Consider the following 13,767-nt stretch of genomic DNA (forward strand, 5'->3'; position numbering starts at 1 on the left):
ATCAGAGGAATGGAAAACCTGTCGTATGAAAGGAGACTTGAGGAGCTCGGTTTGTTTAGCCTAACCAAAAGAAGGCTGAGGGGGGATATGATTGCTCTCTTTAAATATATCAGAGGGATAAATACCAGGGAGGGAGAGGAATTATTCCAGCTCAGTACTAATGTGGACACGAGAACGAATGGATATAAACTGGCCGTGGGGAAGTTTAGGCTTGAAATTAGATGAAGGTTTCTAACCATCAGAGGGGTGAAATATTGGAACAGCCTTCCGAGGGAAACGGTGGGGGTGAAGGACCTGTCTGGCTTTAAGATTAAGCTAGATAAGTTTATGGAGGAAATGGTTTAATGGGATAACATGATTTTAGTCAAATCAACAGCGTGCCATCGCTGGTAAATAGCATCAATGGCCAATGAGGGTCTGGCTGGAGAATCTTGCCTACATGCTCAGGGTTCTACTGATCGCCATATTTGGGGTTGGGAAGGAATTTTCCTCCAGGGTAGATTGGCAGAGGCCCTGGAGGTTTTTCGCCTTCCTCCGCAGCATGGGGCGGGGGTCGCTAGCTGTAGGATTCTCTGCCACTTGAAGTCTTTAAATCACAGAATTTGGGGACTTCAACAACAGAGTCAAGGGAAAGGGGTTGGGTCAGCTTTTGTGGCCTGCATCATGAGGGAGGTCAGACTAGATGATCATAATGGTCCCTTCTGACCTTAAAGTCTATGAGTCTATAACTTAAAGGGGGAGATGTAATGGAATGCTAAACTGTATTATACAGTTCAGCCACTAGGTGGCATTGTGTGAAACATACTTTAGTTAAGTTCACCTCTGTCATACCTGGCAAAGTATTAAAGGATCTTACAGTGCTCACATCTGGTGCGTATCTTGCTCAGAAGGAAGCTCTGTGCCCACCCGTGTCTCTCCAGGAGTACGACAATTGCCACATGTGTGCCTGCTGAGTGTGGAGGCACTGGCTTGTGCTAATAACAGTCAAGATAATGACAGTGGGGTAAAGTATAATCAATGTAACTGTCTCGTGAAGACAGGGCTTAGCCAGCCACTGTGGAGAACACGATTCCCCCAGCAGCAGCTAACCTGAATAAAATGGACGAGCCTACTCTCCATCAAAATGAGCCTCCATGATCCTATCATGCAGCGCAGGTGAAGTGGAAAAAATAATTTCTTATTAATGTATTGTTATTATTTGTTATTTAGGTGTGGTCATGCCTAGAGGCCCTGATCTTGGATGCTATACGCAGGTCACATTACTATAGGATGAGACACAACCAACAGACAAGGGTGCTTGAGTGATCACTGTAATAAGAAGCTGTTCACCTAAGATGGTCCCAGGCTCCACCCACAAACAGCCACCAAGCGCTACCCCCTTGACACGCCAAAAGAAGACCCAGTGCACAGAGCTTCATAATAGGATGGTCCTGCTCCTTTTAAATGTAATTAGTAGGCTTCAGAGTCAACACACATTGAGCTGAATGGGGGCGGTTCACTCCTCCTACAGCCAGTGCTCCAGTCTGTGCACACTCAAGTGAATTTCACTGCATTTGTTACACTCGCTGATAACTGACTGCACTGGTGCTGTGCTCGGGTTGCATCAGCTGAGGATCTGGCCCTTACTATATTTTTAATGAAAACTGAGATTCTGGAGAACAAGGAGGCAATCGTCACAGAAAGACACTGGCACAGTGGCGGCTCACACAGCTCAATGCAAGAGTCCTGTGGATGCCACTCCCTCTCTCTACAGTTGTGTGACAGGCTGCAAGGATGCCTGAGCCCTGCAGAACCCATGAGTTGGATCACGGAGGGCAGCCAGGGCCTGGTGTGGCTCTGGCTATGCTAAACCTCCCATCATTAACATTTCGTTCCTGCTGTCACTTTCCATCTCTCTGAGAGGGAGATTTCACCCTGGCTGATGGAGCGTGTCTGCCAGCTCCTTTCATGGTAAGAGACAAAGTGTGGAGCCTTCTCCCTGCGATCTGGCTGCAGGGAGAATACCTGCATTGTGTGCATCAGAGGGTATCATGGCTGAAAAGGGGTTAGCAGGAAAGACAGACCAATTACAGCATAAATAAGCTTGGTCCACCTGCCAGCTCCTCTCAGCTCCATGCATTCAATTAGTTTTTGTTTGCAGAGACTTAATCAGTGCAGCTCTAGGAACCTCACTGGCTCTGGCATTTATAACGGGCCGAACCAAACCCCCAGATCCAAATGCCATGGGGCTTTGGGATGTTTAAAATCTGGATCCAAATCAATGGCGCCAGCCGGAATGAGGGACTTGACATTTGAAAATCTGCTTGCCGCTGGTCCCCAGCTGCTTTCCCTCCATCTGAAGGGGGCTCTGCTCAGTCCCGCAGAGTGAGGGAGTGAGCGGCTGTGGCATTGCGAGCTCATTCATATTTGATCACCCAGGAGTGTTTTTAAAAGACTGCAGCTCTCTGTGGGTCTCAGTAGCGTGTCACAGCTCATTTGTCAGTGGAGTGGAGGGAGCTGGGGCCTTAGCTGGAATAGCAGCTAAATCTGCCAGCACTGCTGCTCCCAGAAACAGGCCAGGCCTTTCCTGGCCCCTGAAGGCCTGGAGCAGAGCAGAGCATTGCATGGGGGCGGGGATTGCAACCCAAATCCAAGCAGTGAGAGTGACCCTGGCTGTTCTGCCTAGGGTGACCAGACAGCAAGCGTGAAAAATTGGGATGGGGGTGGGGAGTAATAGGAGCCTATATAAGAAAAAGACCCAAAAATTGGGACTGTCCCAATTGGGACATCTGGTCACCCTAGTTCTGCCATAGGAATTAGCAAGCGGTGACTCCTTCCCCAGAGCTGGGCACAAAAAGCAAGCCAAAGGGAGTTGTACTAGCTTGGCCAACAACAGAAAACACTCTCACCTGAACCAACTAACACAGAGAGAGACCCGCTAATGGTCTGCATGTATCAGAAGGGAGGAAGCTATCCAGCAGGGACAGGCCCAGAGAGGTGAGGAGGGGTGAGCGCTAGGAACGGTGGCAGTTCTGTAAAGGAAAATCTAGGAGAGACGATTGGAAAATGGAATTGTTTTTTGAAGAAAATTTCAACTTTTTGGTGGGAAACAAAGTATTTCAATTTGGAAATGCCTCATGGGATCTGTAGTCTGAATGCTCCAAACTCCCATTCCCCTCTATAGGCCAGGCTCTGGTCTGACAGCATCTCCCAGCTGGTGAGGGGAAGCAGTTGCATAGATTCATAGATTCATAGATTCTGGGACTGGAAGGGACCTCGAGAAGTCATCGAGTCCAGTCCCCTGCCCTCATGGCAGGATCAAATACTGTCTAGACCATCCCTGATAGACATTTATCTAACCTACTCTTAAATATCTCCAGAGATGGAGATTCCACAACCTCCCTGGGCAATTTATTCCAGTGTTTAACCACCCTGACAGTTAGGAACTTTTTCCTAATGTCCAACCTAAACCTCCCTTGCTGCAGTTTAAACCCATTGCTTCTTGCACTGGAATGGGTTACCTAGGGAGGTGGTGGAATCTCCTTCCTTAGAGGTTTTTAAGGTCAGGCTTGACAAAGCCCTGGCTGGGATGATTTAGTTGGAATTAAGTCCTGCATTGAGCAGGGGGTTGGACTAGATGACCTCCTGAGGTCCTTTCCAACCCTGATATTCTAAGATTCTATGATTCTATGTTTCTATCCTTAGAGGATAAGGTGAACAAGTTTTCTCCCTCCTCCTTATGACACCCTTTTAGATATCTGAAAACTGCTATCATGTCCCCTCTCAGTCTTCTCTTTTCCAAACTAAACAAACTCAATTCTTTCAGCCTTCCTTCATAGGTCATGTTCTCAAGACCTTTAATCATTCTTGTTGCTCTTCTCTGGACCCTCTCCAATTTTTCCACATCTTTCTTGAAATGCGGTGCTCAGAACTGGACCCAATACTCCAGTTGAGGCCTAACCAGTGCAGAGTAGAGCAGAAGAATGACTTCTCGTGTCTTGCTCACAACACACCTGTTAATACATCCCAGAATCACGTTTGCTTTTTTTGCAACAGCATCACACTGTTGACTCATATTTAGCTTGTGGTCCACTATAACCCCTAGAGCCCTTTCTGCCATAATGAAGTCCTTGTGTACCTTGGGAGACGTAGTCCAGCCCAGCTCATAGAGGAGAATGGGGAGATGAGGAACTCCCATGAGGCCTGCAGCAGGCTCTCTGAATTGAAATATTTCTGTTTTATTTGACAGAAAGCAGACTCTTTGGTCTGCTATTATTTAGTCAAAAACCCAATTTTCCATCAAAAATCATTTGATGGAATTGACCAGCCTGAAAATTTATGGCAGGCATCCAGAAAACACTGTAACAATGTGATCTATATAGAGCTGGATGAATAACTGATTCTTTCATTCACTGGCTGAACCAAAAAATCAGAATTTCTGTTTGGTTTGCACCAGCTTGACAAAGCCCTGGCTGGGATGATTTAGTTGGGAATTGGTCCTGCTTTGAGCAGGGGGTTGGACTAGATGACCTCTTGAGGTCCCTTCCAACCCTGATATTCTATGATTCTATGATTCTATGATCCAAACCAGAAAATTTTCAGGTTTTTTGTTTTGTTTTCAGGTGATTTTTCCTCTTTCATTTTGTTTTTTTAAGTTACTCTAGCTACATTCTGAAATAGAACATCGTTTTGAAAGTAAAAGTCAAAATGTTTCATTTTGAAAGTGTAAAAAGTTTCAACTTTTAAAAAAAATCTTTTTTTTTTAACGGCAGAAATGATTTGCCGAATTCAGCCTGAATTCATGAATAGCTTCAGTCAACCTAAAACTGAATTTTTTGTTGAATAAACTATTGCAGGGGTGGCCAAACTGTGGCTCGCGAGCCACATGTGGCTCTTTTACCATTAAAGTGAGGCTCGCAGAGTCCCCCCCTCACATCTCCCATTCTCCACCTTCTAGACTTGGAGAGGTGGGAGCTTGGGACCTCTGGCTTGCAGCAGAGTGGTGTGGTAGGGGTTTCCACCCAGCAGGGAGTGGGGGTCTCGGGGCTTCTGTGCACGGGGAGGGGGGTCTTGGGGCTTCAACCCTGCAGGGTGCACCTGCCAGGGCTAGGGCCTTCAGCAGGAGCGGGGCTGAAGCCCCAACCTCTGGCTCCCAGAAGGTGTGCCCCGGCTCTCGAACTTCTGAAGATTGTGGCTCGAAAAGCCAGTAAGTTTGGCCACCCTTGAACTATTGTCTGAAAAAGTTCACCCAGCTCTAGTTCTGTGTTGTTAGTGGCAGTCACCAGGTGGTGCTATTACGCACAATCTTACAAGTTCTTTTCCCAGTGAGTGAGCAGCGTCCAGCCTTCGAAGAAATGCTCTATTGTTGTTAGCTTTGCAATATAGTTTCGTTGGGGGAGCTGTTGCAAACAGCTGAGAGTTTGCTCCTTGCCCAAGTCTCTCTAGCTAGCGCCAATTCAGGGGCAGGATTACTAGGGTTACCATACGTCCTCTTTTTCCCGGACATGTCCAGCTTTTCGGCAGTCAAACCTCCGTCCGGGGGGAATTGCCAAAAAGCCGAACATGTCCGGGAAAATGGCGGCTCTGCTCCTCCCCGACTCTTCGGCTCTGTTTAAGAGCCGAGCTGCCCAAGTGCTATGGGCTTCAGGCAGCCCCCTTGCCTCCAGACCCCAGCCGCTGGCCGGGCACTTCCCCTCCCGAGCTCCGGCGGCGCAGGGTCCGGAGGCATGGGGGCTGCCCGAAGCCGGTAGCGCTGGGGCAGCTTGGCTCTTAAACAGAGCCGAAGAGTCAGGGGAGGAGCCTGTTTAAGAGCCGGGCTGCCTGAGTGCTACCGGCTTCGGGCAGCCCCCATGCCTCCGGACCCTGCGCTGCCGGAGCCGGGGAGGGGAAGTGCCCGGCTGGGGGCGCAGGGTCCGGAGGCATAGGGGCTGCCCAAAGCCCGAGCGCTACCGGCTTCACGGTTTGCCGGGCAGCCTCCAGACCCTGCGCCCCCGGCTGGGCGCTTCCCCTCCTGGGCTCCAGCTGCGCTGGGGAAGCGCCGGCTGGGGGCGCAGGGTCTGGGGGCTGTCTGGCAAACCGTGAAGCCGGTAGCGCTCGGGCAGCCCTTTCCGTGTGGCTGGGAGTGGGAGGGAGGAGGGGCGGAGTTAGGGCGGGGAAGGGGCGGAGTTGGGGCGGGGTTAGGGGTGGGGAAATAGGCGGGGCCAGGGCCCGTGGAGAGTCCTCTTTTTTTATTTATTAGATATGGTAACCCTAGGATTACTCCATGGGCACCAGGAATTTAATAAATGTATCTTTCCAGAAAGCAACTTGGAGTGTCATCAATGAGCCTTTTGGTCATTGGTTTGAATCGCAGTGTAGCTGGGCTTAGAACTAGCAATTCAGTCATGCCAAAATGCTCCAGAACAGCATTCCAGTACTTCTGACCAGCTCCCTGACAGTACTGGTTATTGAGCTGCCATTTCTCCTCCGGAGTGGGGAGCTGGTGCTGGGGACTCCGGCACTCCTTTTTTAGGACTCAAGTACTGTCTGAAACTTGTTCCCCTCATATTAGGTGGCCCTGACATGACATGAGTTTGGCGAATCTCCATTCCAGCTTATACACTTCATCAGTGGTTCCCAAACTTCAACAACCTGTGAACCCCTTTCACTAAAATGTCAAGTCTCGCGAGCTCCCTCCTAAAAATGAATATTTCCAAGGATTTTCTCCTTTACCGGAGTATAAATTATAAAAGCAGTGATCTTGGAAATATAAAATTTGTTTTTATGACATGATTATTACCCAGTATTTATTATTATTATAATTACAGTATTTTTATTACATTATGAAAACAGCAACACTCTTCCAAGATCTCACTTTCATAACTTGTATCACTTTGAATAAGCCTGTTGTTATAAGACAAGGCTCCTATGTTTCATCAAGGAGTATCAGATGTGAAACAGCAGGAAGGTATTTTAGAAACCAACTCAGAGTTCCTCCTACAAAAGCATTCAGGTCTTGAGCAGTCCAGGCAAACAACGCACGTTACAACAAAGCTTAAACTTATTCTTCATAATAATTTAAAAAACTATACTAGCTGCCTATTTAATTTTAAAAACAGCAAAAAATACCCACCTCCCTTTCCATTTCTTATAAGGAGTCTTGAAGTTTAAATCTCAGTGTGATAGATATGCTTGCTTTGATCTGCTTAGCTCTTGGGAGCCCAGGGGCTCTGGGCTGCTGGCCCCGTGCTGCCCAGAGTCCCTAGAGACAACTCTGTCCGCCATTAGGAATTTTTTTTCCTGAGAACCCCCTGTAACATTTCACAAAACCCCAGGGGTTCACAAACCCCAGTTTGGGAACCACTGCACTATATGTACCACCATGCTGCATGTGAGACGGTGAACTGCTGGGGGCAGGGACTGTCTGTGCAGTGCCCTGCGTGACCAGGCCCTGTTCTTAGTTGGGACCTCTAACAAGAGCTCCAGCAGGAGGGGCCAAACCTGCCTTACTCGTGATGACGTTGGTAGAGTTGACTACACTGTAAACCACGGGGGAAGGGGGGGAAAAGTCCCTGGATCAAAACAAAACAAAATAAAATCCATGATTTTTCAGACAGGCTCATGAGCTGTAAACTTTTAGGGTTGCCGATACAGCCACCGTGACCATCTGAACACATGCAGGTCGCAAAATGCCTTAACACAAGCCCCTTCGAAATCAGTGGCCTGATATCAAAGGTGCTGATCACCCCCCTCCCGCTCGAATCAACAAGAACTGGGAAGTCAGAAGCAAGAACAATCAGGCCATGTATTTCAGAGCCTCAATACAGGATTCAGGGCTAGACTGTGGGGTCCACATTGGAAATTGCCGTCGTTGGCCTCTGCAGTGCAGTCTGAGTCCTGCTGCTTTCTTACCCACTCGCATGGCTCATGCCAACCTCGGCTAACTCGCTCCCCCGTGTCTGGTGCACACAGTCACCCCATACCCAGAGGAAACTCCACCCCCTCCCTGACAGGCCCTGGGCACGGCCTGCAAGGGCCAGGCGTGCGGCTGGGAGGGAGGCACAGTGAAAGACAGACCGGAAGAGCAAGGGAGAGAGCTGGAGAAAGAAGGAGGGAGAGGGAGAAGGAGAGGAGGGAAGCAGAAGAGATTCAAGGAGGGGGAGTGTAGCACAGCAGCCAGCCACATCCCTGTCCCCCAACCCAGAGGCTGGGAGCCCTATGGCTGCTGTCAGAGTCTACACGTCACGTTGCAGGTCAGACGCAGCCCTTGCAAGCAGAGGGCAGGCGGCTGCCTTGACATTTCCCTAGACAGACAAAGAGACAGACGGACAGACAGATCCCAGGGACATGTAGTTCAGCCAGGCAGCTGCTGCCTGGCGCAGGGAGATGCTGCCAAAGGGCTCCTGGGATGGGACAGTGCAGGCCAGGCCTCTCGGATGCCAGAGGCAGCTGTTTCCAAAGGAGACGGAAGATTGACAGGGTGAGGCAGGGGGCTGAGCCCCCAGGGACGCTATGACTGCTCCAGCCCTGGGAGCAGAACAGGAAGTGCAGCCTGGATTGGAGCAAGGTGGTGCTGGTGGGGGTGGGGAAGCAGCCGGAAGGGAAGGTGAGGGGGAAATCTCCCTCTGATGAGGGAGCAAGTCCCCCCTCCCCCGAGTCTGGGGATATGCACTGTGGGGCAGTACTAGAGCAGTGGTGCTTACAAATTCAACACTGGCGCATGGCCAGAACCCAGGACTGCTCTTCCGGATGTGGGGACCTTACAACCATGATCCCTTGCCCAGGCCCATTGGCTGGCCAGGGGCTGGGGCCCCCGTTAATGGGGAGCAGGTTTTGGAGCTGGTAGGGGAGGGAGTGGGGTTAGTGTGCCTGGAGAGGACCCTGGCATATGGGCCTGGGCTCTGCAAGTTCCACCCAGACGCAGGGCCAGGCCTGAGAAAGGAAACCAGTTTCCCAGGGTCTCCGGAATCCTGCAAATCATTCCTGCAAATCATCCGCTGGCTACAGATCTCACCTGGGGATGACTGGTCGCTGCTCAGAACCAGGGTGGCTGGAGTTGGCCGGCGCCTCCGGATCTAGACAGAGAGAGGGCACAAAAATAATCTCTAAACATCAGCTGTGCAACAGGAGACAAAGCAATACAATATGGCAGCACCCCAGAGACAGAGCCAACACGTGGTGCCAGCCTGCCACTGCCCGGGTGCAGCAAGCCGTTTGAAACTGGCTGCTGCGTGGTTCCATCCATCAGAGGCACTGCTGTTTGGCCTAGTGCTACCTGTCTGTAGGTACTTACTACACCCTGGCCATGTATCTCTTGTACAGCAGCTGCAGGTGGGCTGATATTTAGTACAGCATTAATTAGAAATAGCTCAAGCCCCAAAATCTGCATCTGGGGGAGGATTTCATACACCCATAAAGTTGCAAGGAGGTGGGAATTCACTCTGGGATTCTGGTTCTGTATCACTCCCAGCTGAGGATCCCAAAGCACCTGGCAAATATAAATGACTCCTCTCCTGGGCAGATAGAGAAAGAACATCGTCACCACTTTATAGATGGGGAAACTGAGGAACAAGAGAGGCCCAAGGTCGCGCATAAAATTGCTGGCAAACATGAGTATAGAATCCAGGTCTCCTGTCTTGAACCACAAGCCCAGTCTCACTCCTCTGTTAGTGTATCTAACATGGCAACATGCAGCAATATTGACTAGAGCTGTCAAAAATTTTCATAAATATTTTTTGATGGAAAATGATTTTTGGACCAAATGGAAATTTTCAAAAAAATAATTTCCATTTCTATCAAAAATTGGGTTTTTGTCAAAAATACAAAACCCCAAAAGCTGAGATATTTTGGTTTAAATCCACTTTTTTTTCAGTTTTTCACCAGAAACAAAACTGTTTTTCAAAGGAAAATTGTAGCAGAACAGCTAAACTTCTCAGAGGGGGGAAATGATTGCCCAGCCAGCTCCGCTATTCCCATATGTAACACGGGACTTGTCTATGCTTACAGAGCTGCAGGACTTACTGAAGAAACCACCTACACCCACGGGAGAGCTTCTCCCGTCAGTGTAGGTACTCCATCTCCCTGAGAGGCAGTTGCTATGTCGACAGGAGAAGCTCTCCCGTTGATAGCGCTGTCTACACCAGGAGTTAGGTCAGTGTAACTGCATCACTCAGGGGTCCTGACTGACATAGTGGCGCCCAGTGGATAGTGCTGCACCTGGCCTGCTTGGTGACCTTTGGAAAGTCAACTTCCTTGCTCTGTGCCTCAGTTTCCCCGTCTGTAAAATAGGGATAATGATCCTGACCTACCTGTAAAGTGCTTTGCAATCTACTGATGAAAAGCACTAGACAAGAGCTAGGGATTTCTACTTTCTAGAGTTTAGGATCTATGTGTTACTCTTTTGAACATCTGGCCCACTTCTCTTGGCATCTAAATGGGAGCTGAGGTCTTTCGAAAATCTGGCTCAGGAGGCAACACTGGATAGGAGGAAGGCTGGACTTGTAGGCAGGTTGTTGGGACTGTGGTAATGAGGGCTGCCACAGCCTCCTGGTGTGACCTTGAGTTAATCACATAATCCCTCTGGGCCTCAGCTGGGCTCTGGGGATCACGAACCTTCCCTTCTCCCCTCTAGGGTGCCTGCTAGGTTGTGAGCTTTGGGGCAGGTGATGTGTTTGGACAGTACCCAGCACCTGGGTGCAACGGGAATGCAAACAGTAATGAGTCTTGAGATGATGTAGCTAGAGGCAAGGGTGTAAATCAGCAGAGCTCCAGCAAAGAAGCTGCTCCCTGATGTCTCTCTCTAGCACCATAAGTTCCTCCATGGCTGGCTGGCTTGGAGCCTAGGCAGCTTCCAACAAGCTCAGCAGGATGCAGATGTCCTTTAAAATCAATACCTTGAACAGTTCCTGGCAAACATGGAAAATATTGACTATAATAAGGTACATGGGCTAATTATACCCAGTGCTGATAAACACTTGGCGATGTCTGAGCTGTTTGTGGTCCTGTTTAGCTCCACTCTTCCTCCTCCAACGAGGCTGCCTCTTATTAATAGCGCTCTTCATCGCCAGAGCACTTCAACAAGGGTAATTAATTAATCATTTAATTCGAGTGCTTGCTGTGTTCAAAGCACGGTACAGCCATTAACTACCTGGACATATTTAACAAATTGATCACACCAAAGCCGGGCGCTGTCCATTGCTCAGCATAGAGAGCGGAGCCCACCTGCGCTGTTTGATCATTTACATTTGTTTAGTTTGGGTGACAGGTGGCTGGATGGAGAGGCATCAAGAGTGAAGCCTGACTAGCCATGGGGTGGGGTCCCATGACAGCTGGGGGAGGCAGCTGACCAGGATAGAATTATAGCCTTGTACTTAAGGTGTTGTATTGAGACTCAGAAATTCTGGGTGCAATTCATGGCTCTGCCACAGGTGCTTTGTGTGACCCTGGGCAAATCCCTTAGGCCCAGAGCCACAAAATATTCAGTTTCCTAACTTCCCCTGATTTCAGGGTGCTTTCAATTGAACTTAGGAGCCTAAATACCTTTGTGGATCTGGGCCTCAGCTCCTCATGTGTAACATGGGGCAATTCTATAACGTTAGTCTGTCTTGCCTAGCTAAGAGTGTGAGCTCCCTGGGGCAGGAAGTGCCCATCCAGCCCTAATGATGTGGGGCCCTGATCTCAGCTGTGTGTCTTTGCTTTCCATCTGGCCAGGTTCAACCCCTGCAGACAACCTTGTAAAGGGGCCTTGATTCACATGGACATTGTGGGGATGGCTGTCCTTGGTGCTGCTGCCCAGGGGGGCAGTGGGTTTCACCCACCAATGCCAAGCATTTGCTCTTTGCCCCAAAGATGCAGCTTGTGCTCCGGTTTAAAAAGTTTTGGTCAACTAATCAGGGTGCATACTCAGCACCATGGGGCTCTGGTGGCCAATCACAGCCAGGATGAGCTGAGCTTGTGCTGCCCATCGGGAGCCCAGGCCGAGCTGCCTGTGGGCAGCAGCACCACCCAGAATTGCCATAGCAGTGTTCCCTACAGCCCTGGTCCCTCCCACAGCTGGCCTGCCTCCTCCAGTCCCAGCCTGCTCCAGCACCCCCCACCCTGGGGCCGGTGGAGGGGCCTGTGGTTGTCAGTTCAGTCCCTGCGCCAGCTGCATACAGGGCCTTTCCCCTCCTGGCAGAAGTGAAAGGGACATGGTGGGATGCAGAATCTCGTCCCCCCAGTCAAAGGAGGTCCAGCAAGTCACACCCCAGGCCAGGCGTCATAGAATCATAGAAAATTAGAGTTGGAAAAGTCCTCAGGAGGTCATCTAGTCCAACCCCCTGAACAAAGCAGGACCAACCCCAATCAAATCAACCCAGCCAGGGCTTTGTCAAGCAAGGCCTTAAAAACCACTAAGGAAGGATATTCCACCACCTCTCAAGGTAACCCATTCCAGTGCTTCACCATCCTCCTAGTGAAATGGTTTTTCCTAATATCCAACCTAAACCTCCCCCTCTGCAACTTGAGACCATTGCTCCTTGTTCTGTCATCTGCCACCACTGAGAAAAGTCTAGATCCATCCTCTTTGGAACCCCCCTTCAGGTAGTTGAAGGCTGCTATCAAATCCCCCCTCACTCTTCTCTTCTGCAGACTAAATAAGCCCAGTTCCCTCAGACTCTCCTCGTAAGCCACGTGCCCCAGCCCCTTAATAATTTTCGTTGCCCTCTGCTGGACTCTCTCCAATTTGTCCACATCCCTTCTGTAGTGGAGGGCCCAAAACTGGACGCAATACTCCAGATGTGGTCTCACCAGTGCCGAATAGAGGGAAATAATCACTTCCCTTGATCTGCTGGCAATGCTCCTATGAATGCAGCCCAATATGCCATTAGCCTTCTTGGCAACAAGGACACACTGTTGACTCAGATCCAGCTTCTCATCCACTGTAATCCCCAGGTCCTTTTCTGCAGAACTGCCGCTTAGCCAGTCAGTCCCCAGCCTGTAGCAGTGCATGGGATTCTTCTGTCCTAAGTGCAGGACTCTGCACTTGTCCTTGTTGAACCTCATCAGATTTCTTTTGGCCCAATCCTCCAATTTGTCTAGGTCACTCTGAACCCTATCCCTCCCGCCATCATGTCCACCTCTCCCCCCAGATTAGTGTCATCCACGAACTTGCTGAGGGTGCAAACCATTCCATCATTCAGTTATTTAATGAAGCTGTTGAACAAAACTGGCCCCAGGACCAACCCCTGGGGCACTCTGCTTGATACTGGCTGCTAACTAGACATCGAGCCATTGATCACTCCTGTTTAGCCCGACGATCTAGCCAGCTTTCTATCCACCTCATAGTCCAGTCATCCAATCCATACTTTTTTAACTTGCTGTCAAGAATACTGTGGGAGACTGTATCAAAATTAAATATATATATGTTAAAATCAAGATATATTACGTCCATTGCTTTCCCCATATCCACAGAGTCAGTTATCTCATCGTAAAAGGCAATCAGGTTGGTCAGGCATGACTTGCCCTTGGTGAATCCATATTGACTGTTCCTGATCACTTTCCTCTCCTCCAAGTACTTCAAAATGGACTCCTGGGTTCTGTTCCCTGTTGTGCTATCTGGCTCTGCGTAAGTCAGTTCCCCTGCTTTGTTCCTCAGTTTCCTCTTCTGTAAACCAGGGGTGACTTGTAGGATTTAAAGCCAGAAAGGATTCTCAGATCATCTAGTCTGACCTCCTGTGTCACAGAGGCCATTCAGTGTCCCCCAGTTACCCCTGTACTGAGCCCAGGAACGTGTGTTTGGCTGAAGCCCCTTCCAGAAAGGCCTCCAGACTG

General features: G+C 49.7%; 1 protein-coding gene across 2 annotated transcripts in view; it reads right to left on the reverse strand.

Annotated features, from left to right (window-relative positions):
• Positions 1–13,767, reverse strand: part of PPP1R1A (protein phosphatase 1 regulatory inhibitor subunit 1A) — a 76,303-nt gene that overhangs the window by 32,850 nt on the left and 29,686 nt on the right. For both annotated transcript variants that reach the window (XM_054013210.1, XM_054013209.1), the window contains exon 2: positions 8,972–9,032. In XM_054013210.1, the coding sequence (XP_053869185.1) occupies positions 8,972–9,032 (61 nt within the window). The remainder of the gene's footprint in view (positions 1–8,971; positions 9,033–13,767) is intronic.

This window comes from Malaclemys terrapin, chromosome 23 (assembly GCF_027887155.1).
Source record: "Malaclemys terrapin pileata isolate rMalTer1 chromosome 23, rMalTer1.hap1, whole genome shotgun sequence".
NCBI lineage: Eukaryota > Metazoa > Chordata > Testudines > Emydidae > Malaclemys > Malaclemys terrapin.